The sequence below is a fragment of the Carcharhinus amblyrhynchos genome, unplaced genomic scaffold, assembly GCF_965287045.1.
Source record: "Carcharhinus amblyrhynchos unplaced genomic scaffold, sCarAmb.v2.hapA scaffold_37, whole genome shotgun sequence".
Classification (NCBI taxonomy): Eukaryota; Metazoa; Chordata; class Chondrichthyes; order Carcharhiniformes; family Carcharhinidae; genus Carcharhinus; species Carcharhinus amblyrhynchos.
Genome location: NW_027649778.1, coordinates 5,414,593 through 5,440,029, shown reverse-complemented (window position 1 = coordinate 5,440,029; position 25,437 = coordinate 5,414,593). Strand labels below are relative to the sequence as shown.

General features: G+C 48.0%; 2 protein-coding genes across 3 annotated transcripts in view; one reads left to right on the top strand and one right to left on the bottom strand.

Moving 5' to 3' along the window:
* LOC145362120 (inositol-tetrakisphosphate 1-kinase-like) overlaps nucleotides 1-4,237 on the top strand; it is a 34,839-nt gene extending 30,602 nt beyond the window's left edge. For both annotated transcript variants that reach the window (XM_080218166.1, XM_080218167.1), the window contains one exon: nucleotides 3,601-4,237. In XM_080218166.1, the coding sequence (XP_080074292.1) occupies nucleotides 3,601-3,902 (302 nt within the window). In that variant the 3' untranslated portion in view covers nucleotides 3,903-4,237. The remainder of the gene's footprint in view (nucleotides 1-3,600) is intronic.
* Nucleotides 4,238-8,718: 4,481 nt separating this feature from the next.
* Nucleotides 8,719-24,652, bottom strand: LOC145362252 (uncharacterized). The gene is made up of 6 exons (XM_080218327.1): nucleotides 24,393-24,652; nucleotides 20,119-20,165; nucleotides 18,815-18,908; nucleotides 16,495-16,563; nucleotides 14,150-14,955; nucleotides 8,719-12,753 (listed from the first exon to the last, which is right to left on the bottom strand). The coding sequence occupies exons 1-6, from the start codon at nucleotides 24,436-24,438 to the stop codon at nucleotides 12,670-12,672; spliced, it is 1,146 nt and encodes a 381-aa protein (XP_080074453.1). The 5' UTR covers nucleotides 24,439-24,652; the 3' UTR covers nucleotides 8,719-12,669.
* Nucleotides 24,653-25,437: the final 785 nt, after the last annotated feature.

Below are 25,437 nucleotides of genomic sequence, written 5' to 3'. Positions count from 1 at the left end.
AGAGGTTGTGTCCTCTAGTTCTGATTTCCTTTCTAAGTGAAAAGAATCCCTCTCTACCTCTACCCTATCCAGCCCCTTCATTATCTTGTAAGTCTCTATAAGATCCCCCCCTCAGCCTTCTAAACTCCAACAAGTACAGGCCCAGTCTACTCAATCTTTCCTCATAATCCAACCCCCTCATCTCCAGTATCAGCCTAGTGAACCTTCTCTGCACTCCCTCCAAGGCCAGTATATCCTTTCGCAAATAAGGGGACCAAAACTGCACACAGTACTCCAGCTGTGGCGTCGCCAGTACCCTGTACAGTTACAGCAAGACCTCCCTGCTTTTATATTCTATCCCCCTCGCTATAAAGGCCAGCGTCCCATTCGCCTTCTTGATCACCTGCTGCACCTGCAGACTGGGTTTTTTGCGATTCGTGCACAAGGACCCCCAGGTCCCTCTGCACCGTAGCATGCTGCAGCTTTTTGCCCTTTAAATAGTAATCCCTCCTACTATTATTTCTGCCAAAGTGGATAACCTCACACTTGCGATTCAGATTCTAACGGGTGGGCCATTTTGGAGGAGAAAGTTGTTCGCTCAGACCATCCGATATAGGAGCAGAATTAGGCCACTCATCCCATTGAGTCTGCTGTGCCGTGGCTGATAAGTTTCTCGACCCCGTTCTCCCGCCTTTCCCTCGTAGTCTTTGATCCCCTCACCAATCAAGAACCTCTCCATCTCTGCCTTAAAGACACTCGGAGATCTGGCCTCCACAGCAATGAATGGCAATGAATGGTGAACCTCGGGAATACTCTCAGCAGGCGGTGGAGGTCAACCTTTATATTTAAGAGGGAAATGGATAGACTTGAAAAGGCTTCAAGGGGCGTGGGAAGAGTGGGGGAGCATGGTTTTGAGGTAGAAAATCATCCACGATCACACCAAATGGCGGAGCCAGGCTTGAAGGGCCGAATGGCCCACTCCTGCTCCTACTTTCTATGTCTCGGTGCGATGCAGGAAACATGGCAGCCAATTTGTGCACAGCAAGATCCCACAAACGACAATAATGCCAAGATGGGCTGTTCTAATGATTTGATTTATTATTGTCACATGTATTGATATACGGCGAAAAGTATTGTTTCATGTGGCAATAATAAATCAAATCATTAGAACAGCCCATCTTGGCATTATTGTCATTTGTGGGATCTTGTCTGCACTGTACAGACAAAGCATACCGTTCATAGAGAAGGAAAGGAGAGAGTGCAGAATGTAGTGTTACGCTCACAGCTAGGGTGTAGAGAAAGATCAACTTAATGCGAGGTAGATCCATTCAAAAGTCTGACAGCAGCAGGGAAGAAGCTGTTCTTGAGTCGGTCGGTACGTGAGCTCAGACTTTTGTATCTTTCTCCCGACGGAAGAAGGCGGGAGAGAGAATGTCCGGGGTGCGTGGGGGTCCTTAATTATGCTGGCTGCTTTTCCAAGGCAGCGGGAAGTGTAGACAGAGTCAGTGATTCGTTGAGGAGTTAGAACTACCTCCCCCACCCCACAAGGCAAACTCTCCTGAAATAGTGAACCCGCCCCCCCAGGATCTTTTGTGTCCACATGAGGGTCGGAGGGTGGGGTTGGTGGTGGGGGGGGGGGGGGGGGTGATGCGCAGACAAGGTCTCAGTTTAGCGTCTCATCTGAAATATAGCACCTCTGAAAGCGCGGAGCTCCCTTGCTGAGAGTGTGAGTTAATCCATAGTGGGGTCTACACATCAAGGGGTCCCCCTCGCCCCAAAACCCGTAAAATCCTACCCGAGGTCAACAAACCCTTCCCATTCTCTGCCCCTCGCCTGCTCCGATTCCTGTGGTGGGCAAGACGGTAACATTCCAGCTCAAAAGTAGTTCATCGCTAAGACATTTCGAGACATCCTGCGGCACAGTAGCACAGTGGTTAGCACTGCTGCTTCACAGCTCCAGGGTCCTGGGTTTGATTCCCGGCTCGAGTCATTGTCTGTGTGGAGTTTGCACATTCTCCTCGTGTCTGCGTGGGTTTCCTCTGGGTACTCCGGTTTCCTCCCACAGTCCAAAGATGTGCAGGTTAGGTTGATTGGCCATGCTAAGAAATTGCCCCTTAGTGTCCAGGGATGCGTAGTGTCCAGGGATTACTAAATATATTTAAGACGCGGGTAGATAGGTTTTTGGTAGGCAAGGGGATTAAGGGTTATGGGGAGAAAGCGGGAAAGTGGAACTGATCCACTTCAGATCAGCGGGGCAGGCTCGAAGGGCTAGATGGCCTACTCCTGCTCCTATTTCTTATGTTATGTAGGTTGGAGGGATTAGTGGGTAGAATGTATAGGGATAGGGCCTGGGTGGGATTGTGTTCAGTGCAGACTCAATGGGCCGAAGGGCCTCTTTCTACACTGTAGGGTTCTATGATTCTTGTTACGAGATCAGGAGCTTATCTTGCATCCCAATAAAGGCGTGTTGCTGTTAGTATGAGGTAACCAGAGTGTGACATTGGTTCCCATGCACACAGTGGTATAATTTCCAGTATCTTGGAGGCTAAACATCCTCTGCTTCCCACACTCGATACACAAGGTCAAAGGTAGTTTGTGTCAGTCAGTGCCAGACCCTGACCCAGCCAAATGAGTAATCACTTCCTGCAGCTAGTGTTCTTTCTTTTTAAAAAAATCCTATGATCTCAGCTTTGCTGGTGAGGTCAATGTTTAATGCCCATCCTTAATTGTCTTTAGAGTATGGTGGTTAGCTGCCTTTTTACTTAACACTGCTGCCTCACAGAGCCAGGGACCTGGGTTCAATTCCCAGCCTTGGGTCACTGTGTCTGTGCAGATTCTGCATGTTGTCCCCGTGTCTGCGTGGGTTTCCTCCGGGTGCTCCAGTTTCCTTCCACAGCCCAAAGATGTTGTGTAGGTTAGGTGGATTGGCCATGCTAAATTGTCCCTTAGTGTCCAAAGATGTGCAGGTTAGGTGGGATTATGGTAAATGTGTACAGGGTTACCAGGATAGGGTGGGGGAAAATGCCTGGATAAGACACTCTGTCAGAGAGTAGGTGCCATCTCGATGGACCGAATGGCCTCCTGCACTGTAGGGATTCTATGATTCTTGAACCCACTGCTGTCCGTGTGGTGTAGGCACACCCACAGCGCTGTTAAAGAAGGAAGTTCCAGGATTTTGTCCCGGGAACAGTGACATCACCCGAAGACACTGAAGAGGAGGCCATTCAGCCCACTTTGACCCACTCGCCCAGCTCCTGCCCTTCAGCCCCTCAAAAATATCCTTCTCCACGCGTTCCTCCAATTCCCCTTTTGAAAGTTTTGGGCAGAGTGCTCCAGATCGGAATGGCGGAGTCAGGATGGTGTGAGATTCGGAGACTGTGCTATCCAATGCATCCACTGCCCTTGTACTCCTGGGTTGTAGGTGTTGGGGGTTGTTATAAGGTAACGTTCGTTAGGGAAGGGTCTTTTGGAGAGTTGGTAGACTCAAATGTAGACTCCTCCTGCGCCGTCGGGAATCTATTCTTCTCCCTCACTACCCCCCCCCACTTCACCTCTCCGTTGTTTCGTTTGCCAGCGATTTTCTTGGGGATTAATTTGTTTCTGCGTTGGTCCTTCCCGCAGGATACGAAGGTGTCCCAGAATTCTTCGCCGCCCTCTTGAACCACATCGAGACGCTCCTCCACGAGGGGGAGAGGAATCCCGACGGGCGGGGTGCTGCGGGCAAGGTGCCAGGACCTCACCGCTGGTGCCTGGGGGCACCGGAGACCTGCACAGCCTCGCCCACCTCTCACCACACCAGCAGCCTGGTGTGTGAGACCTGGACAGCGGAGGAACCACCAGTGGGAAAGCGGGCATCAGATTCTGGTTGCTTCCGAGATTTTGCCATCGCGTCGACCACCCTGTGCCAGTCCAACTGTGAATAAACAATCGCCTACAGTGATTGATACTCAAACTGACACTTTTGAGAAGTTAAGAGATTCATTATTAGAAAAGTTTATATTTGCTCTTGAATTAATAGTTTTGTGAAGTGAATGGAAACTGTTGATAATCTATTTCCATATATATATATGTATGTATGTGTGTGTGTGTGTGTGTGTGTGTGTGTGTAAATATATGAAAATTTTTACTAGAATTCAAATTTGTTTTAAACAAAAGAAGTGCTTTTGTTATAAATTTTAAGGTTCTAGTTTGCTGATTGTACTGTTATTCCTTCCAGTTCGGATATGGAGAGAAATAGCAATAGTGGCACAGTGGTTAGCACTGCTGCCTCACAGCACCAGGGCCCCAGGTTCGCTTCCAGCCCTGGCTGTCTGTGTGGAGTTTGCACGTTCTCCCCGTGTCTGCGTGGGTTTGCTCCAGGTGCTCTGGTTTTGTCCCACAGTCCAAAGATGTTCAGATTAGGTGGATTGGCCATGCTAAATTGCCCCTTAGTGTCCAAAGATGTGAGGTTAGGGGGATTGGCCCTGCTAAATTGTGCCTTAGTGTCAGGGAGATTAGCAGAGTAAATATTTGGGGTTACAGGGATAGGGCCTGGGTGCAATTGTCGGTGCAGGCTCGATGGGCCGAATGGCCTTTTTCTGCACTGTAGGGATTCCGTGACCGAGGGGGAGGTTTCTTCCTGTTAGTGAGTCGTTGCCCACGTGGCAGTAATTTAGATGTTTTGGTACTGGCTGTGGTTTTCTTCCCTCTGGCTTTATTCCGCAAGGGAGTTCCTGTCCTACCCGCTTAAACATCCGCTTGCTCCCTCTGCCACCGACACTCAGTGACAGCAGTGCGTAGTGTCTACAGGGTGTGGGGCGTGCCAACTCGCCAAGGCTCCTTTGACCAGTGTGTGCGGAGTAGGCGAGGTTACGTGAAAAACCCCCCCCCGCCCCTGCAGGGGTGGGCGCAATCCCATTTGGGAAAAGTGTGCCCGACGTTCCAAACCTGATCACCTGGGAATCGAAGCTTTGCCTGGTGTCACCTCAATGTTAAGGTCAAAGTTCAAACAACAGGCTCAGCAAGTTGTCATTGCTGTTGCCATACAGGTTCAACAGGATACTGGCATCAGTCCAACAGAACGTGTCTGCCTACTGCACCTAGGTACTAGAAGCAGGAGGAAGCCATGTGGCCTTCCCCCCTGCTTCCCCCATTCATTTTGATCATGACTGATCATCAAATTCAATATCTGATCTCCCCACCCCCCCCCCCCCCCCCCCCAATATCTCCATTACTCCTTTTAAGGCCCAAGAGCTATATCTTAATTTCTTCTTGAAATCACACAACATTCTGGCCTCAACTACTTTCCGTGGGAGTGAATTCACCCTCTGGGTGAAGAAATTTCTCCTCACCTCAGTCCTACAAGGTTTACCCCTTATCCTCAAACTATGACCCCTCACCATCGGGAACATTCTTTCTGATCCTGTCTAACCCTGTTAGAATTTTATAAGTTTCTATGAGATCCCCTCACTCCAATGAACTCCTAACCGATGAGGTGGCATGGTAGCACAGTTGTTAGCACTACTACCTCACAGTGCCAGGGCCTGGGTTCAATTCCTGGCTTTGGTCACTCACTATCTGGGTGCATATTCTCCCCATGTCTGCGTGGGTTTCCTCTGGGTGCTGCGGTTTCCTCCCAGAGTCCACAGATATTCAGGTTAAGTGGATTAGCCAGGCTAAATTGCCCCTTAATGGCAGGGGGACTAGCTAGGGTAAATGCATGGGGTTATGCGGATAGGACCCAGGTGGGATTGTGGTCAGTTTAGACTTGATGGGCCAAACAGCCTCCTCCTGAACTGTAGGATTCCGTGACTTAGTCTCTCCTCCATGTGACAGACCTGCCATCCCAGGAATCAGCCTGGTAAACCTTTGCGGCGCTCCCTCTATAGCAAGGACATCCTTCCTCAGATAAGGAAACCAAAACTTCACCCAATACTCCAGGTGTGGCCTCACCAAAGCCCTGTACAGTTGCAGTAAAACATCCCTATACTCAAATCTTCTCACTATGAAGGCCAACATACCATTTGCCTTCTTTACTGCCTGCTGTACTTGCGCACTTACTTTCAGTGACTGATGCACGAGGACTCCAAGGTCTCACTGAGTATCCACCTCTCTTCAATTTACACCCATAAAACGTTGCCCAATTCTATAACTGGAATGTGGGTTTCAGTTCTGCTCTGATGCCAGTCACGTAGGCTTTACGTCCCCCGCGATTCACTGATTAAATCAAACAGCATTTGGTTGTCTGTAATAAGCAGAGGACAGACTGTACTCAACCAGCCTGTACTTGCAGATGTATTTACGTGTTTGGGCAGCACTTTGTGAACAACCCTGAGTGTGCCAATAGCTACACCAACAACCAATTGTAGATAATCAGTGGCACTCGTAATGCACTGGCATTTACACTTGCTCAAGGTGCCACACGTTCATACTCGGTAACCTATCCTCTGCAAACAAAAAGAATGAGTTCAAGCATTGCATCTTTTATGAATTACTCGAGCTGGGGAGCCTGTAGTTGCTTTCTCCAGCCAATCAGAGTCAACTTGCCAACCAATTGGCACCCTTTTCTTCTAAAATCATAAAGGTTTATAGCATGGAAACAGGCCCTTTGGCCCAACTTGTCCATACTGCCTTTTTTTTAACCCCTAAGCTAGTCCCGATTGCCTGCATTTGGCCCACATCCCTCTATACCCATTGTACCCATGTAACAGTTTATGTTTTTTAAAAGACAAGACCGAATCTAGCCCTGCAGTTCTCTCCAACACCCTACCATAATGGACAAACACAAGACAGTAGGACACAGTGTTTGTAGAATCCCTACAGTATCAACCACAATCCCACCCAGTAGCCTCACATATTTATACTGTTAGTCTCTCTGCTGCTAAGGGCAATTTAGCATAGCCAATCAACCCAACCTCCTCACATCAGAGGAGGAAACTGGAGCACCCTGAGGAAACCCACACAGACACAGGGAGAATGTGCAAACTCCACACAGACAATAACCCGAGGCTGGAATTAAATCTGGGTCCCTGGTGCTGTGAGGCAGCAGCGCTAACCACTCTGCCAACCCAATTATGACATAAATTGTGATGGTTTGAAATTTGGGATTCTTGTGTTTGTCCTGATGAGTGCAAGACGAAAAACTTCCACAGCACTTCCCTTCTGTCAACAAGGTTGAGTTTCTGAATGAGCGAGCTGCTGTTTGAAACGCAGAGACGAGCTGGAGACGCGGGTGGTAATTGTTGAACTAGATTTATTATCTCACACGGCTATGGTTTGGAAAGACATTGTGCGATGGAGATGAACCAAACTGTGCCAGTGACTGCGAAGGAAATCGCCTCAGGCACCTTTGGGAGAACGAACTATTTCCGTTACTACGGCCAAAAGGGGAAAAAAAAACCCTCTAAAATTTCCAAAAGAAATAAACAAAATTAAACATCATAATAATTGATAGGTAAGGTTATCAGGAAAGAGAAGATTAATTTAACAGTCAGACAGTGGCAATGTCACCCATGTAGTGAAATTTGGGTGCCTTTGGGAGGCTTGGCCTTGGCCTAATGAACTTTCCCTGAACTGTTTCCAATGCTTCCTTCAGTAGGAGAACCAATACTGTACACAGTATTACTCAGCGATGGTGGGGCCTTATTAGCTTTCATGGGCAATTCTAGGATGGAGGCCACTTCTCCCACCTTCTCCCCCCCTCCTTCTCCCCCCCCTCCTTCTCCCCCCCCCCTTTTCTCCCCCCCCTCCTTCTCCCCAGTCCAATGTTGGATAGAGAATGGCACGATTGAAAGGCAGAGCAGACTCGATGGGCCGAGTGGCCTAATTTTGCTCCTCTGTCATAACCCTGCACGTTAATGGCAGATTCACAAGCCCTATCACATTTATAAAATTCATTCCTGGCACATAGGGATCGCTGGCTGGCCAGCATTTATTGCCCATCCCTAGTTGCCCTTGGAGGGCTATTGAGAGTTAACCACATTGCTGTGGCTCTGGAGTCACATGTAGGCCAGACCGGGGTAAGGACGGCAGATTGCCTTCCCTAAAGAGGCATTAGTGAACCAACGGGGTTTTTTCCAACAATGGTTTCATGGTCGTTGTAAGAAGCCTCACAACAACCAGGTTAATGCCCAACAGGTTTATTTGGAATCATGAGCTTTTGGAGCACTCTCCTTCATCAGGTGAGTCGGGGGTTAGTTCCATGACTAAGGTCTCTGGGTCAGGGTGTGACTGACTGCTGTAGTCATCAAAGGAAATTTCATAGTTGTCCTTGTGCCAAACACTAACCTCCACTCATCTGATGAAGGAGCAGCGCTCCGAAAGCTCGTGATTCCAAATAAACCTGTTGGACTTTAACCTGGTGTTGTGAAACTACTTACGATGCCCACCCCAATCCAGTGCCGGCATCTCCACATCAGTAGATTATTAATTCCAGATTTTTAAAATTAATTTAGTTTCCACCATCTGCTGTGGCAGGATTTGAACTTGGGTCCTAGAGAACATTAGCTGAGTTTTTGGATTCATTGTCTAGTGACAATACCACGAGGCCACTGCCCTAAATATCCCTCACACCAACGAAAGGCAGGTTTTTCACTTAGCTCCCCAGTAACTCAGTCAATATAAAGAACAACACAGCCCGGGAACAGGCCCAACGAGCCCACGCCGCCATTTTAACATTATGAATCCCCCCCCCCTCCACCCATGACCCTTGTCTATGCTTATGGCATTCCACATTGTCCCTAAATTAGTTTCCCTCAATTTGTTACACCAATCAGCCTAAGAGCACAGCTTTGGGGTGTGGGAGGAAACCGGAGCACCCGGAGAAAACCCACGCAAGCACGGGGAGAATGCGCAAACTCCCACAGACACCAGCCCAAATCCATGTGTCTGCACAGCAAACAGTGATAGTCACTGAGCTGTCGTGTTGCCCAGCATCTGGTCCAGTTTAAGTGTACACTAATGACGTGAAGTACTAGGCTACTCTCGAAACAACCAAGAGCAGCCCTCGTACAACCCATCGCGTGTATGCCCCTCGTTGGACAACAAGGCAGACCGAAGCACGTGTGGATTACAAGAGAAACCTGAAATATTGAAGGTGTCCTGGACTCAGAGTGTGACTGACTGCTTAGTTGTCGGTCTATCGAATTTGGCCTCAGAGTGGTTCACGTGACATCTCCCACGTTGATAAAAAGTCAAAGGCAAAACACTGCGGGTGCTGGAATCTGAAACAAGAACACAAAACGCTGGAGAAACTCAGCGGAGAGAGAATAGAGCCAACGTTTCAAGTCTAGATGTCCCTTCATCAGAGCTGGAAGCCCAACCTCGAATCGTTGGCTCTATTCTCTCTCTCCACAGATGCTGTCAGACCTGCTGAGATTTTCCTGTTTTTTTGAAAAATAGGTCAACTCCCCGTGTGAGAAGGGGCCCCAAAAAATACTCACAAGTGCTTTAGGGTCACAGGGTCTGTATTCACTTTAGAAGGATGGTTGGGTGGGGTGGAATCTTACTGAAACTTACTGCAAGGCCTGGATAGAGTGGACATGGAAAGGATGTTTCCACTAGTCGGAAAAACTAGAACCAGAGGGGCACAACCTCAGGCTAAAGGGACGATCCTTTAAAACAGAGATGAGGAGGAATTTCTTCAGCCAGAGAGTGGGGAATCTGTGGAACTGTTTGCCGCAGAAGGCTGTGGAGGCCGGGTCATTAAGACAGAGATAGATAGGTTCTTGATCAATAAGGGGATCAGGGGTTATGGGGAAAAGGCAGGAGAATGGGGGTGAGAAAAATATCAGCCATGATTGAATGGCAGAGCAGACTCGATGGGCCGAGTGGCCTAATTCTGCTCCTATGTCTTATGGGTCAGAATGATTTTCACTCTCAGAGTGTGCAGAGGGGCGATTTTCATCCGTCTATTGAACCGTGTTTTCCGTGATGGAGGAGATTTGTAATTTGGAGTCTACTCAAAGTGCAGGGTGACCAGAGATCATCTCAAACATACAACTGTGCTTTACAATTCAATTCTTTTTCCATCAGCTTCTTTGCAATGAGAAATGCCCTAATTTTCAATTCTTTCTTTGTATTTTCACTTGCAATAAGGTAGCCCAGCTGTGAGAAAATCTTTCTTAAAAGCATCACTACCCTTCCTACAGTGAGGAACCCCATCGCCCCCTGGGCCAGAAGATGAACATTCAATTTCCAACACTCTCCCACTGCAACTTTGACCCCTCCAAGAATGACCAATCAATCCTTGCCTACATCAGATAATTGATACAATTTGGGGTTTTATCGAGCGTTACCTTTGGTCTTTCTTATTTAGAAGCTCATTTTGTTGTTGCCAAGGTAACATCCCTTTGAAGATCCTATTTCATTGAATCCCTACAGTGCAGAGAGAGGCCATTCGACCCACATCAACTTTCCAAAAGAAGCCCATCTTACCAAGACTCAAACCCCCCCCCCTTCCAATAACCCCACACATTTAGCATAGCTAATCCAGGTAGCCTATACATCTTTGGACACTAAGGGGCAATTTAGCACGGCCAATCCAACTAGGGGCAATTTAGCATGGCCAATCTACCTAACCTACACATCTTTGGACACTAGGGGGCAATTTAGGATGTGAAGTCATCTAGCCTACACAGCTTTGGATACTAAGGGGCAATTTAGAATGGCCAATCTACCTAACCTACACTTCTTTGGACACCAAGGGGTAATTTAGCATGGCCAGTCCACCTAACCTGCACATCCTTGGAATGTGGCAGGGAATCGGAGTACCCGGAGGAAACCCCCGCAGACACAGAAAGGACGTTCAGATTGCGCACGGTTACCCGAGGCCAGAATTGAACCTGGGTCGCTGGCACTGTGAGGAAGTAATGCCAACCGTTATGCCACCATCACTCATGTGGATTGAGGCTCTAATGTCAATGGGCTAAACTGTGTGACTTGCCCCATTAACCTACTCCCCCTTATCATGATATTTAAGAGGGTATTCTGGTGGAGTTTGCCCTGTTTAAGTGTAATCCCCTCAGTAAATGAGGGGAAACTGGGCTGAAGGGTTTGGTAATCAGATGACACTGGTTAAAGAGGGTTGTCAAAAAGAGGCTAAAGAAGCCATCACTATTTAGTGATGCACAGTCACACCGTGATGGTAAACAGGAGGAGGCCATTCGGCCCCTCATCTCTGTTCCATCGTTCAATAATATTATGGCTAATCTTAGCTCACTTCCCCCTTCAAATCCCAAAAATCTGCCTCTATCAGTCTTAAATAGACTCAGCACCCATGGATTCCTGGGGAAGAGCAGGCCAAGGCTTCAGAACTGTCTCCAAGTGAAGAGAGTTCTCTCCCTGTCCATTCTAAAATGTCCACCCGCTTACCCGAATCACAGTCCCTCTAACCACTCCCTCACCGTCAATCCTGTCCAACCCTCTCAGAACCTCATCTGTTTTGATGGAATCACCTCTCAAAGATCATAGAAAATTACAGCACAGGAACAGGCCCTTTGGCCCTCCAAGCCTACCCCAACCATGTCGTCAAACTGAACTAAAACCCTCTCCCCTTCCGGGGACCATATCCCTCCATTCCCGTCATATTCACGTACTTGTCCAGATGCCTCTTAGAAGTCACTAACGTATTCACTTTCATTACCTCCCTCTGAGTTCCACCACCCTCTGTGTAAAAAAAAACTTACCTCGTACATCTCCTTTAAACCTTGCCCCTCGCACCTTAAACCTGTACCTCCCTAGTAATTGACTCTTCCACCCTGGGAAAAAGCTTCTGACTATCCACTCTGTCCACGCCCCTCATAATCTTACAGATTTCTATCAGGCTGCCCCTCAACCTCTGTCATTCCAGTGAGAATAAATCAAGATTTTCCAACCTCTCCTCATAGCTAATGCCCTCCATACCAGGCAACATCCTGGTAAATCTTTTCTGTACCCTCTCCAAAGCTCCCACATCTTTCTGGTAGTGTGGCGACCAGAATTGAACTCTATACTCCAAGTGCGACCTAAGGTTCTATAAAGCTGCAACATGACTTGCCAATTTTTAAATTCAGTCAATGAAGGCAAGCGTGCCGTATGCCTTCGTGACGACCTTCTCCACCTGCATTGCCACTTCCAGTGACCTGTGTACCTGTACACCCAGATCCCTCTGCCAATCAATACTCTTAAGGGTTCTGCCACTTACTGGATATTTCGCATCTGTGTTAGACCTTCTCATTTTCCCTGAGGACGTAGTCCAATCTTTCTTCACAAGACAACCACTTTCGAACCAATACTCAGTCCAATGAATCTAAAAGATGCTGGAACTCAAAAGAAAATTTCAACAGGACTGTGGAGAAAGAACGTTGAGTCTAGATGACCCTTGGTTGGGTCTTACTGAGCCTTTTTGTCCCTCAGATGGGGCAATAGGTGGGACCTTCATCCTGATTTCCCAAGAGTAATTCTCCCGTTAAGCCCCACCTTGAATGGATGGGAAGTTAATGGCTTTTTATTTCCCCCCCCGCCAAATTCCGACACCTTTCCTAGAATGGGTGACATTGCCAATTGTGAGAAAAGAGCAAAGGTTGCATTACTGCACCATGCACTACTGCACCCTGTCCATACAGCTTAAAGCTTGCACTATAACAGTACATAGCCTGCAAAACAGAGGAGAGAAGGTGGATAGTTCGAACACATGATTAATAATGCAAAGGAGCCGAACTCTGGTGGAACTTTTTAGCCTCTTCGGATCTCCCTCAGCTTCTCAGCAACTTTCTTCAGTTCCTTCTCGATCTCCATCAGGTTCTTTAGCTTGTGTTCCTGGGGAGGAAATTTGGGAAAAGTAAGCAGGTATCAACACAAGGCCAACTCTACAGAGTCAAGAACGGGGTCTTGTGTTTACTACAACCCATTGCACAGCGCTTTATCGACAGAGCACTCTTTGAAGTGTCGCCACTGCCGCAACGTGGGAAAAGTGGCGGCTGTTTTGCGCACAGCAAGATCCCACAAAGGGGCACACTGACTCACAGCAAGATCCCGGGGGAACCGGGCTCAAGTCCTGCCTTGGGTGACTGTGTGGAGTCTGCACATTCTGTCCTATGTCTGTGTGAGTTTCCTCCTCCTACAGTCTGAAATACGTGCTGGTTAGGGTGCATTGGCCGTGCTAAATTCTCCCTCAGTGTAACCCAAACAGGCGCCGGGGTGTGACGACTAGGGGATTTTCACAGTAACTTCATTGCAATGTTAATGTGACTAATAAATAAACTTTAAAACAAACAGTAATGTGATGATGACCAGATGGTTAGCTTTGACCTTGATTGAGGTATAGATATTGGCCAGGGGATGAGATGAGGGGGAGAAAGGAGAGGGGTAAATGGGGCAAGGAGAACCCTCCCCTCCGATCCTCTTCGAAAAGGGTTTTTAAGTCAACTGTCTCCCTAGCTTACAACAGTATCTATAATTTCAGAAGTTACTGTGAAAATCCCCTAGTCGCCACACTCTGGCGCCTGTTCGGGTCACACTGAGGGAGAATTTAGCACGGCCAATGCACCCTGACCAGCACTTTCGGACTGTGGAAGGAAACCAGAGCACCCGGAGGAAATCCACGCAGACACAGGGAGAACATGCAGACTCCACACAGACAAAGCTGGGAATCGAACCTGGGTCCCTGGTGCTGTGAGGCAGCAGTGCTAACCCACTGTGCTGCCCACCATTCTCTGCACGAAAAGCTCATCTTGCACATCTCCCTTAAACTTGCCCCCTTCTCACCTTGAACCTGTGCCCCCCCCTCCCTTGTAATTGACACTTCCACCCTGGGAGAAAAGCCTCCGACTATCCCATCCTGTCTGTGCCTCTCATAACTTTGTAGACCTCTAACTGGTCTCCCCTCAGCCTCTGTCTTCCAGTGAAAACAATCCTAGTGTATTCAACCTCTCCTCGTAGCCAACAGCCTCGAGACCAGGCAACATCCATGCGAATATGCTTTGCACTCTCTCCAAAGCTTCCACATCCTTCTGATAGCGTGGTGACCAGAACTGCACACCATACTCCAAATGTAGCTAAAGGTTTTATTTAGCTACCACATGATTTCCCAACTCTTGTTACTTGAAGGAGCCTGCTTTCTGTACGAGGAATGAAGAATATCATCGCAGAAACAGGAACAATGGCATTCGCAGCCACATTCAGGAGAAACACAAGAAATAAATTATATACTGACCTCGTATTTCAGTTTCCTTTCTTCCTCCTCCTCCTCACTATCTTCAATATCACGGTGCTTCTTCTCTTGGGACTCAAGGTTGTTGTCCCGACTCTTCATGTCTTCTTCCAGGAAATTGTGTCTCTTATCACCCTGCGATTTCTTCTCAAGGGAGCGTGTGTCACCCGTCTGGTGCTGCGCAGTCTTGGATTCGAAGGCCTTGACTTCATTTTCCTCCACTTCAAACTGGTCCGTTTCTTCGTCGCTGGCATTTTCTTCCACGCGTTTCTTCACGTTGCTGCGCGCTGCCTCAGTCCTCTTCTCAAATTCATCCTCTTCGGAGCTGTGACGCTTCTTCTCATCGGCTCGCTTGTCTTCCTCGCCTTCCAGCTCCTCCCTGGCAATCTTCCTAATCATCTTGAGGACATCATGGTCCTCCTGTTCGTCTTGGTTGGATAGCCGATCCTCCTCTTCAGACGATCCTCTGTGCTTTCCCTCGAGACTTCCCTTATCTTCTTCACTGAGCTCTTCCTCACTTTCGTGCACGACTGTCTTGGTGTCATCTTCGCTGTGCATGACGATACTATTGTGCTGCTCCTCCTGGTTTTCTTCTTCACTTTCCTCATATTCCTCCATGTCTTCCTCTCTCTTTAAAGCGACGTCCTTCTTGGCATCACCACGGCGATTAGCATCATTCCTCCTCTCAGCACTTGCTCCCTTCTTGTCCAGAAGGTGTTTCTTCTCCACACTCTCCTCTTCATTCCATGCAATGCTTTCTTCTGCTGGGTAATTCCATCTTTTGTTGCTTTTCTTGGCCATGCTCTCCTCTGTGATCGGAGAAAAAGAAGGATATTGAAGAACATTCAACAAACTGAACAGATCTGTATTGCTTATGGTTAGTTCTAGATCACTTTATCTTAGACAAACTGAAAGAGATTTTTTTTTTCATTTCCGGTGGCACAGTGGGTTAGCACTGCTGCCTCACAGCGCCAGGGACCTGGGTTCGATTCCTGGCTTGGGTCACTGTCTGTGTGAAGTTTGCACATCCTCCCCGTGTCTGCGTGGGTTTCCTCCGGGTGCTCCGGTTTCCTCCCACAGTCCGAAAGGCGTGCTGGTTAGGGTGCATTGGCCCTGCTAAATTCTCCCTCATTGTACCCAGACAGGCGCCGGACTGTGGCGACTAGGGGATTTTCACAGTAACTTCATTGCAGTGTTAATGTAGGCCTACTTGTGACACTAATAAATAAACTTTTAAAAAACTTTTTATGGATTGTGGACACCTCTGGTTGCCCAACCCTAAATTGCCCTTGAAATAAGTGTCTCCCACGGCCATTTCAGCGGGCAGTTGAGAGTCAACCACATTGCTGTGGCTCTGGAGTCACATGTAGGCCAGACCGGGTAAGGACGGCAGATTTCCTTCCCTAAAAGGACATTAGTGAATTAGATGGGATTTTCCGACAATGGTTTCATGGTCATCATTACAGGGAAACATGGAAACGAGAAGCAGGAGGAGGCCATTCAGCCCTTCCAGCTGCTCCGCCATTCATTCTGATCAGAGCTGATCATCAAATTTAATATCCTGATCCCCCCCCCCAATCCCTCCATATCCTTTCACCCCTTTAGCCCCAAGAGCAAAATCTAATTTCTTCCTGAAATCAACATTTTGGCCCCAGCTACTTTCTGTGGGAGTGAATTCCACACATTCACCACCCTCTGGGTGAAGAAATTTCTCCTCCACTCAGTCCTAAAAGGTTTACCCCCTTACCCTCAAACTCTGACCCCTAGTTCTGGAATCCCCCCACCATCAGGAACATTCTTTCTGAATCTACCCTGTCTAACCCAATAAGAGGCAACGTAGCACGGCCAATCAACCCATTCTACACATTTTGAGCGTGGGAGGAAACCGGATCACCCGGATGAAACCCATGCAGACACAGGGAGAATGTGCAGATTCCACACAGACGGTCACCTGAGGCTGGAATCGAACCTGGGTCCCTGGCACTGTGAGACGGCAGCACTAACCCACTGTACCACCCTTGGGTTAACATCTTATCTGAACGATGGCACCCCCAACACTGCTGCACTCCCTCGGTACTGCACTGGGTGCAACAACCTGGAGTTTTGTGCTTACGCCACAACCTTCTGTCTCAAAATTAACACCCGCCTCGAGGCTATGGCTGAGGAAGTGATATCTTTACTTCTTTAACACTTTATCTATCACATCTCTTCATCTTTGAACTGATCGCGAGATCTGCAAGTAATGATTAAATAGTTAGTGGTTATTAAATTGACACTGAAATTTTTAACCCAAGCCGATTTTTTTAATCTTTAGTTTACAAAGTGTGTAATTATTGAGGGTACTGTACCGTGATGTGTCAGTTCTTCCAACTCCTTGAGGAGATTCTGGTGACGCACCATAGCTAGGACCCTTTTGTCTACCATGGAAAAGAAAGGAACAGAGTTAGTGTGAGCGAGTTCACACCCCAGGGACACACGCAAACAAGGGTGAGATGGAGCGGGAAGGTTATAAAAAAATGCAGTTAATTCAGAATTTAACGAGAAACAGAGCGATTACAGATAGAAAGAGGCATTGGACTAGGGTGGGCACAGTAAGAAGTCTCACAACACCGAGTTAAAGTCCAACAGGTCTATTAGGGTTAGGCGCATTGACCCAAAGAGGTGCCCAGGGGAATTTCACAGTAACTTCATTGCAGTGTTAATGTAAGCCTTACTTGTGATTAATAAATAAAATTTTGAATCACGAGCTTTCGGAGCACCGCTCCTTCATCAGGTAGGTTCACAAACACGGCATCGTAGAACCCTACAGTGCAGGGAGAGGCCCTTCAGCCCATCAAGTCTGCACCTAACACAATCCCACCCAGGCCCTACCCCCATATCCCTACATTTTTTTTATATACTCACTAATCCCTCTAACCTACACATCCCTGGATACTAAGGGGCAATTTCTTAGCATGGCCAATCAACCTAACCTGCACATCTTTGGACTGTGGGAGGAAACCGGAGGAAACCCATGCAGACATGAGGAAAATGTGCAAACTCCACACGGACAGTGACCTGAGCCAGGAATCGAACCCAGGACCCTGGAGCTGTGAAGCAGCAGTGCTAACTCACTGTGCTACCATGCCGCCAGTATATATAGACAGAGACACAATTGCAAGATAATTACAGATTAGAGTGTGAAGAATGATTACGGATTTTGCAAACCCAGGAAGGATGGTGAGGGTTGCAAATAGTGTGACATGAACCCAAGTTGGGTAACTACCTGTAACCCCCACCATTTGGCCTGGGCTTGCAAAATCCTACTAACTGTCCAGGCTGGAGACAATTCACGCCTCTTTAACCTGTGATTATACCTCTCTCCACTCACACTATCTGTACCTGTAAAGAATTGATCAGCTGTAAAGACTCGCATTCCAACCATTAACTTGGAATTGTCTCTGTCTGTATATGCCGTGTTTGTGAACCCAACTCTCCACTCACCCGGTGAAGGAGCAGCGCTCCAAAAGCTCGTGATTCCAAATAAACCTGTTGGACTTTAACCTGGTGTTGTGAGACTTCTTACAGATAGAGAGTCAGAGAGATTACTGGCGTTACAAAGTAGGCTTACATTAACACTGAAATGAAGTTACCGCAAAAATCCCCTAGTCACCTCCGAGAGGTTGAGAGGAAGGGTGAGAGAGACAGAGAGAGACAGAGAGAGACAGAGAGAGACAGAGAGAGACAGAGAGAGACAGAGAGAGACAGAGAGAGACAGAGAGAGACAGAGAGAGACAGAGAGAGACAGAGAGAGACAGAGAGAGACAGAGAGAGGGAAAAAGTCCTAGGTGGGGGAAGGTAGGGGAAAGCGAGACAGAGGAAAAGAGACAGAAACAGGCCAGGGAGTTGTGAGGGGGTGGGGAAACACTCGGAGAGAAGAGAAGAAGGTGGCACAAGGAGAATGAGAGAGAGAGAGAAAGAAAGACAGAGTGAGAGAAAGAGAGAGAGCGAGACAGAGACAGTCCAGGAGGTGGGGGAAAGACAGAGTCAGGGAAAGAGAGGAAGTAGAGAGAAAGAAAAAGAGACAGAGAAAGAGAGAGAGACAGAGACAGTCCAGGGGATGGGGGAAGGCAGACAGAGAATTGGCAAGAAAGAGAGAGAGAGAAGAAGACAGAAGGAGAATGAGAAAGAGAGACAGAAAGAGAAAAAGGGACAAAGAGAGAGGGAGAAAGAGAGAGATAGAGGGTGAGAGAGAGGTGGAGGTTTGGGAAGAAGTGACAGAGAGTTAGAGAGAGAGAGAGATGGAGATAGTCTAGGGGTGGAGGAAGAAGATTGAGAGAGAGACAGACAGACAGAGAGAGAGAGAGAAGAAGAATTGGAGAGAGAGAGGGAGAGATGTGAGAGGGTCAGATGGGGGTGGGAAAAAGAGAGAGGGTCAGAGAGAGAAAGAGTGTGAGAATGCAGAGAGAAAGGCAGAGTTAGACAATGAGAGAGAGAGATACGGAGAAACAGGGAGATTTGGAGAGGCTGAACCACAAAGAACACAAGGAGGAAGTGAGGGAGAAACAGACAGGGGAAGCAGTGATAACGGATCATTATTCCAGAAGAAATGAGCCATTGCATTCAGGAAAAGAAACAGGGGAGAGAAAGTGAAGGTGCAGAAACACAGGCAGAATGAGGCAGTCTGACCTTCTTTGAGGATCCTATTGCATTCACTGCTGACAGGTAATGGATATGGTTTGGAAAGTGTATCCGAGATCACTTCAACAATACACCGGGTAACCTGCAGAGGGAGACAGAGTTACACCGAGCTGTTTAAACGACACAAGAACCAGGAGGCCATTCAGCCCTTCAAGCCTCAAGTTCAATTAGATCTTGGCTGATTTTATCTCAATTTACCTCCTCTTTGTTTCAATACCTTTGTTAAGCTAACATCCACCAATCCCAGGTTCACAATGATTATTTGAGCTCAAAGCAATTGCATTCTGGGGCACCGTATTTTTTCATAGAATCTCCACAATGCAGAAGGCCATTCAGCCCATCAAGTCTGCACTGACAACAATCCCACCCCGGCTCTATTCCCATAACCCTACCGATTTACCCAGCTAATCCCCTGATACTAAGGGGGCAATTTAGCACGGCCAATCCACCTACACATCTTTGGACACTAAGCTTCAAGTTTTTACGTGTTCAGATCCCCAACGACCTATTCTGGCTCCCCCCATGCCAACACTGTAGTTAAGAAAGCCCCACCAACGCCTCTACTTTCTCAGGAGGCTAAGGAAATTTGGCATGTCCGCTATGACTCTCACCAACTTTTACAGATGCCCCATAGAAAGCATTCTTTCTGGTTGGATCACAGTTTGGTATGGGCTCCTGCTCTGCTTACTCCATGTCCTACTTTCCTCCTTAAAAACCCACCCCACTTGTCCCAACATTGACCCCTCATTTGACAACGCTCCTGTGAAGCACCTTGGGATTGTTTTACCTGTGACAAAAGGTGCTATGCAGATGAAAATTGCTGTTGCTCTAAAAGTGATTAGGTGTCACATCTGAGTTTTAGAAGGAAGGGCGGCACGCTGGCAGAGTGTTTAGAACTGCTGCCTCACAGCGCCAGGGACCTGGGTTCGATCCCCAGCTTGGGTCACTGATGGTGCAGAGTCTGTACATTTTCCCAGTGTCTGCGTAGGTTTTCCCTCTTTCCTCCCACACTCCAAAAGATGTGCGGGTTAGGTGGATTGGCCATGCTAAATTGCCCCTTAGTGTCCAAATATGTGCAGCTTAGGTGGATTGGCCAGGCTAAATTGCCCCCGAGTATCAGGGGGACAGGCTAGGGTAAATGCATGGGGTTATAAGGATAGGGCCTGGGTGGGATTGTGGTCTGTGCAGACTCAATGGGCCAAACGGCCTCCTTCTGTACTGCTGGATTCTACGTTCTAAGATATTTTAAGAAGCGAAGGGAAGTAAACAAGCCAGGAGATGTCGCAGCTTACCTCCTCATCTTCTTTATCCAACTCAGAAGGCAGGGGTCGGGAGTTCACTGTGGGAGACAAATAACATGAATCAGAATATAAATAAAACAATTCTGGATTAACACTGGAAGCAGGTCAGTCACGCAGAAACCTTCTCATCTGCCCTTCTCCCAACCTCTAATTATCTCAGCAGGGGTCCATTATTTACTTTTTATTTAGTGAATGCAAATTGTTGGTGATAATCTCATTTGCTGAGTTTAAGGTGATTTGTCCATCACTTAGTCTGTAGCAGGGATGGCACAATAATGTTCATCATTGTTTGTGTCCCTCCACAGGTGCGTAGGGGATTGATATCGAGGCCCCAGTGGTGGAGGTTGGCTCTGGCCACTCCCGAACCTATTCAGCAAGGGTAACCCCTCTCTCTGGCTGTTGAAAACCTGCCTTTCAACCAATGGCATTGTCACAAGTAATGTGTTAGTGACTTCCCACCTATCCTGTTCCCTGGTGGAAGGATGTTGGCTGGTAGATCTTGCTCGGGAAGGATGCTCCACGTGGGGCACTGAAGGCAGGTACTGGATGAGTTGAACAGGTCATCGTGCAGGTATAGCATGGATGGCTTCAACAAACTCGTGGGTTTTTGTCAGTGAATGGATGCGTTGGAGGGGGGTGATGTTTGTGGGTTCAGGAGGTCAGGGAGGGATGTTCTAGAATCAGAGAATCTCTACAGTACAGAAGGAGACCATTTGGCCCATCCAGTCTGCACCAACCACAAACCCACCCAGGCCCTAACAATGTAACCCCATGCATTTACCCTGTTAGTCCCCCTGACACTAAGGAGCAATTTAGCGTGGCCAATCCACCTAACCAGCATGTCTTTCAGACTGTGGGAGGAAACCCACGCAGACATGGGGAGAACGTGCAGACTCCACACAGACAGTGACCCCGAGACCTCTTTGACCAAGCTTTTGGTCACAGAAACTAGAAGTAGGAGGAGGCCATTCGGCCCTTCAAACCTGCTCTGTCATTCACTTCGATCCTGGCTGATCAAATTCAATATCCTGATCCCCCTCCACCCGCCCCCCCCCCCCCCCCCCCCCCCCCCCCGCCAATATCCCTCGATCCCTTTAGCCCCAAGAGCGAAATCTAATTTCTTCTTGAAATCACACAACATTTTGGCCTCAACTACTTTCTGTGGGAGTGAATTCCACACATTCCCCACCCTCTGGGTGAAGAAATTTCTCCTCACCTCAGTCCTAAAAGGTTTACCCCTTATCCCCAAACTATCACCCCTAGTTCTGGACTCTCCCCATCATCGGGAACATTCTCTCTGAATCTAACCCTGTCTAACCCTGTTAGAATTTTAGAAGTTTCTATGAGATCCCCTCTCACTCTTCTAAACTCCAGTGAATATAATCCTAACTGACTTAGTGTCTCCTGATATGACAGACCTGCCATCCCAGGAATCAGCCTGGTAAACCTTCTCTGTGCTCCCTCTATAGCGAGGACATCCTTCCTCAGATAAAGAGACCAAAACTGCACTCTCAAACCCCCTCAGAATTTCATATTTTACTCATTCTTAGGACGTGGGTCTCACTGGCTGGGCCAGCATTTATCACCCATCCCTAGTTGCCCTTGGAGGGGCAGTTGAGAGTCAACCACATTGCTGTGGCTCTGGAGTCACATGTAGGCCAGACCGGGGTAAGGACGGCAGATTTCCTTCCCTAAAGGGACATTAGTGAACCAGATGGGTTTTTCCGATAATGGTTTCATGGTCATCAGGAGATTTTTAATTCAATTAAAATTCCAGAATCTGCTGTGGTGGGATTTGAACCCAGGTCCCCAGAACATTTGCTAACCGTCTGGATTAATAGCCTAGCGATAATACCACTAAACCATTTCAACATGCAGTGCTTCATAATGCTCCAATGAAACACCCTGGTAATTTTGGCATGTCCAAGGGTGCTTATATAAATTCAAATTTCTATGCTTGCATCAGGATATATCTCAGACTAAATATTAATATGATTATCTGCATGCTGGCACAGTGGTTAGCACTGCTGCCTCACTGTGCCAGGGGCCCGGGTTTGATTCCTGGCTTGGGTCACTGTCTGTGTGGAGTCTGCACATTCTCCCATCGTTTGAATTAAAAATCTCCTGATGACCATGAAACCATTGTCGGAAAAACCCATCTGGTTCACTAATGCTCCTTTAGGGAAGGAAATCTGCCGTCCTTACCCATCGTCTGTGTGGGTTTCCTCCGGGTGCTCCACTTTCTTGCCACAGTCTGAAAGATGTGCAGGTTCGGTGGATTAGCCGTGCTAAATTGCCCCTTTAGTGTCAGGGGGATTAGCAGGGTAAATATGTGGGGGCTGCGGGAATGGGGTCTGGGTGAGACTGTGATCGGTGCAGACTTGATGGGCCGAATGGCCTCCTTCTGCGCTGTAGGGATTCTGTGAATCACCTCCTCTCCAGCTCTACAGGACCAAACCATTCTCCACGATATTCACCGGCACATTTGCTCCGTTAACTCTATATGTTTGAGGGAAGCTGCACTGAGCCTGTGGCTGCAGTCAGGCCAGACCCACAGCAGGCTGCTCACTTTCAAATTAACTTCAATCTCAAGCTGCTAAACATCAGAATGTTATTGTAATTACAGGCTGGAATTATTGGCGGAAAAAAGATACCTAATGAAGAAAGAGTTTGGGGTTTAAAAGGAATTCATCTCACAGGCAATTACTTCATCAATCTTCTCTTTAACCAAGGATTGTAAATGTTAATACTTTGTATGTTTAACAACAAGGTCACTCTTTCATTTTCTCTCCCATTACCCAGGAAAGTCAGAGAGGCAGAGGTATATAGAGAGAGAGAGTGGGGACAGAGAGTGAGTGTGTGGGGACAGACACAGAGAAAGAGGCAGAGAGAAAGAATGGGTCAGACAGACACAGAGACAGAGAGAGAGAGAGAGAGAAAGAGTGGGGACAGTACAGAGAGAAAGGGAGGGGACAGATAGACAGACAGAGAGAGAGAGGGAACAGAGAGAGAGAGAGAGTGAGAGTGTGTGTGTGTGTGTGTGTGTGTGTGTGTGGGGACACAGAGAGAGAGAGAAAGAGGCAGAGAGAGAGTGGGTCAGACAGACAGAGAGAGAGGGGACAGAACAAAGAAAAAGGGAGAGAGAAAGACTAGGCACAGACAGAGTGAGAGAGAGAGAGGAAGAGAGAGAGAGGGGACAGGCAGACAAAGAGTGGATAGACAGACAGAGAGAGAGAGAGGAGACAGATATAGAGAGAGAGAGAGTGGGGATGACAAACAGAGAGTGGGACAGACAGACAGAGAGAGAGAGAGAGAGAGAGAGAGGGGGGAACACAACAGAGAGACAGAGAGGGGGACAGAAAGAGAGCGAGCACGTGAGTGATGACAGATACAGACAGAGAGTGGGAGAGAAAAAGAGTGATGACAGACAGAGAGAGAGAGAGAGAGAGAGAGTAGGGACAGACATGGGGGGGGGAACAGATAGAGAGTAGGCCAGAGACAGAGAAAGAAAGTGGAGACAGACAAGGGGGTCAGACAGAGGCAGAAGAACATTAAGAGACAGACAGACAGAGCGGGAGAGTGGGGGCAGAGAGAGTGGGAGAGAAAAATAGTGATGACAGAGAGAGTGGGGACAGACGTGGGGGGGGTGGGGAGACAGATAGAGAGTGGGACAGAGACAGAGAGACAATGTGGAGACAGACAAGGGGGTCAGACAGAGACAGAAGAACATTAAGAGCCGGGCAGAGACTCAGAGGAAGGATAGAGGACACATCAGGAGAGACAGAGAGAGAAACAGAAAGTCAGGCAAATGGAGGAAGGAAGGAGAGATGGAGGGAAAGGTAGAGCGGCAGGTACGGAAAGAGACAGGAGAGCGAAGAATAGGGGGAGGGAGAGACAGAGGGGAGAGACGGGGGATGGGGCAAGGGGAGGGGGGGGCGAAGGGGAGAGAGGAGAAATGGAGCGGGGACAGAGGGCAGCGGGAGTAATGTCGCTGCTCTGTCCCTGTCCAAGGTGCTGAAAGCCAGTTCTGCCTCAGAAGGATTCAGAAAGTGGGTCTGACGCCCTGTGAAAACTGCTCGCATCTTTGCCCCTAAAAATGAACAGCCCAAGCACACAAACCGCCCCAAAAAATCTCAACTTTTACATATTAAACAACACAGACCCAGTCTGCATCACAACATCGCATTGAACAGGCGGAATTAGCTGCTTGAAAAGACATTGGGGAAAAAAAATCTAAAATCACATTAGTTTCCCAATAAACTCACCCTGGTAACAGATCAGAAGCCAGGCGAGCAAACCCTTGAAAATCATCCTGAACTGAGATGCTGAGTTTGGAGTTGAAGGGCAAATGGGATTATTTTTTAAGGAGACGGGGAGGATCGGAGGGTTTGGGATGTCTTGGTGTAAAAATAAATCCAGGAGGGTGAGGGTTGGAATGATCTTCGTGTAGGTAAAAGGGACAAGGAATGAAAAGGGGGAGAATGAAGGCACCTTCCTCCTCTGCTGAAGGTCTGAAGGCGCCTGCGAACTGTGAGATTTTATTTAAATAGCCAGGGCAGAGGAAGTGATGTCAATCTGTCTGCAGAAGCATATTGTACAGATCTTTAAAGGCAATGCGAAATCCCCATTTATAGTCCCCAGGACTGAAATATCAACCCAACCCCTTCAGCTATTGAAATGATAACAATCAGTGATCTACCCCACCATCTCTACTTAAATTAGGTGCTTTGATAAAGATCAGAAAAGGATGGCACGGTGGCACAGTGGTTAGCATTGCTGCCTCACAGTGACCCCGATTCGATTCCGGTCTCGGTGACTATCTATGTGGAGCCTGCACATTCTCCCCGTCTCCCCTCTGGGTTTCCTCCGGGTGCTCCAGTTTCCTCCCGCAGTCCAAAGACATGCAGGTTAGGGGGATTAGCCATATTAAATTGCCCCCTAGTGTGCAGGTTGTGTGCATCGACTGTGCTCAATTGTCCCTTAGTGTCCAAAGATGTGCAGGTTAGGGCGATTGGCTTTACTAAATTATCCCCTAATGTCCAAAGATATGCGGTTTAGGTGGCTTGGCTATGCTAAATTATCCCTTAGTGTCCAAAGATGTGCAGGCTAGGTGCATTGGCCATGCTAAATTGTCCCTTAGTATCCAGAGATGTGCTGGTTAGTTGGATTGGCTGTGCTAAATTGTCCCTTAGTATCCAGAGATGTGCTGGTTAGTTGGATTGGCCATGCTAAATTGTCCCTTAGTATCCAGAGATGTGCCGGTTAGTTGGATTGGCCGTGCTAAATTGTCCCCTAATAGAGTCATAGAGG

Excerpts from the sequence above, each read along its gene's own strand:
- LOC145362252 (XM_080218327.1), bottom strand. The coding sequence starts at position 24,438 with ATGATTTTCAAGGGTTTGCTCGCCTGGCTTCTGATCTGTTACCAGG. Across the intron at positions 18,909-20,118 it reads TGGATAAAGAAGATGAGGAG|GTTACCCGGTGTATTGTTGA; the intron begins GTAAGCTGCGAC and ends CTCCCTCTGCAG. Across the intron at positions 12,754-14,149 it reads AAAGGAAACTGAAATACGAG|GAACACAAGCTAAAGAACCT; the intron begins GTCAGTATATAA and ends TTTCCTCCCCAG.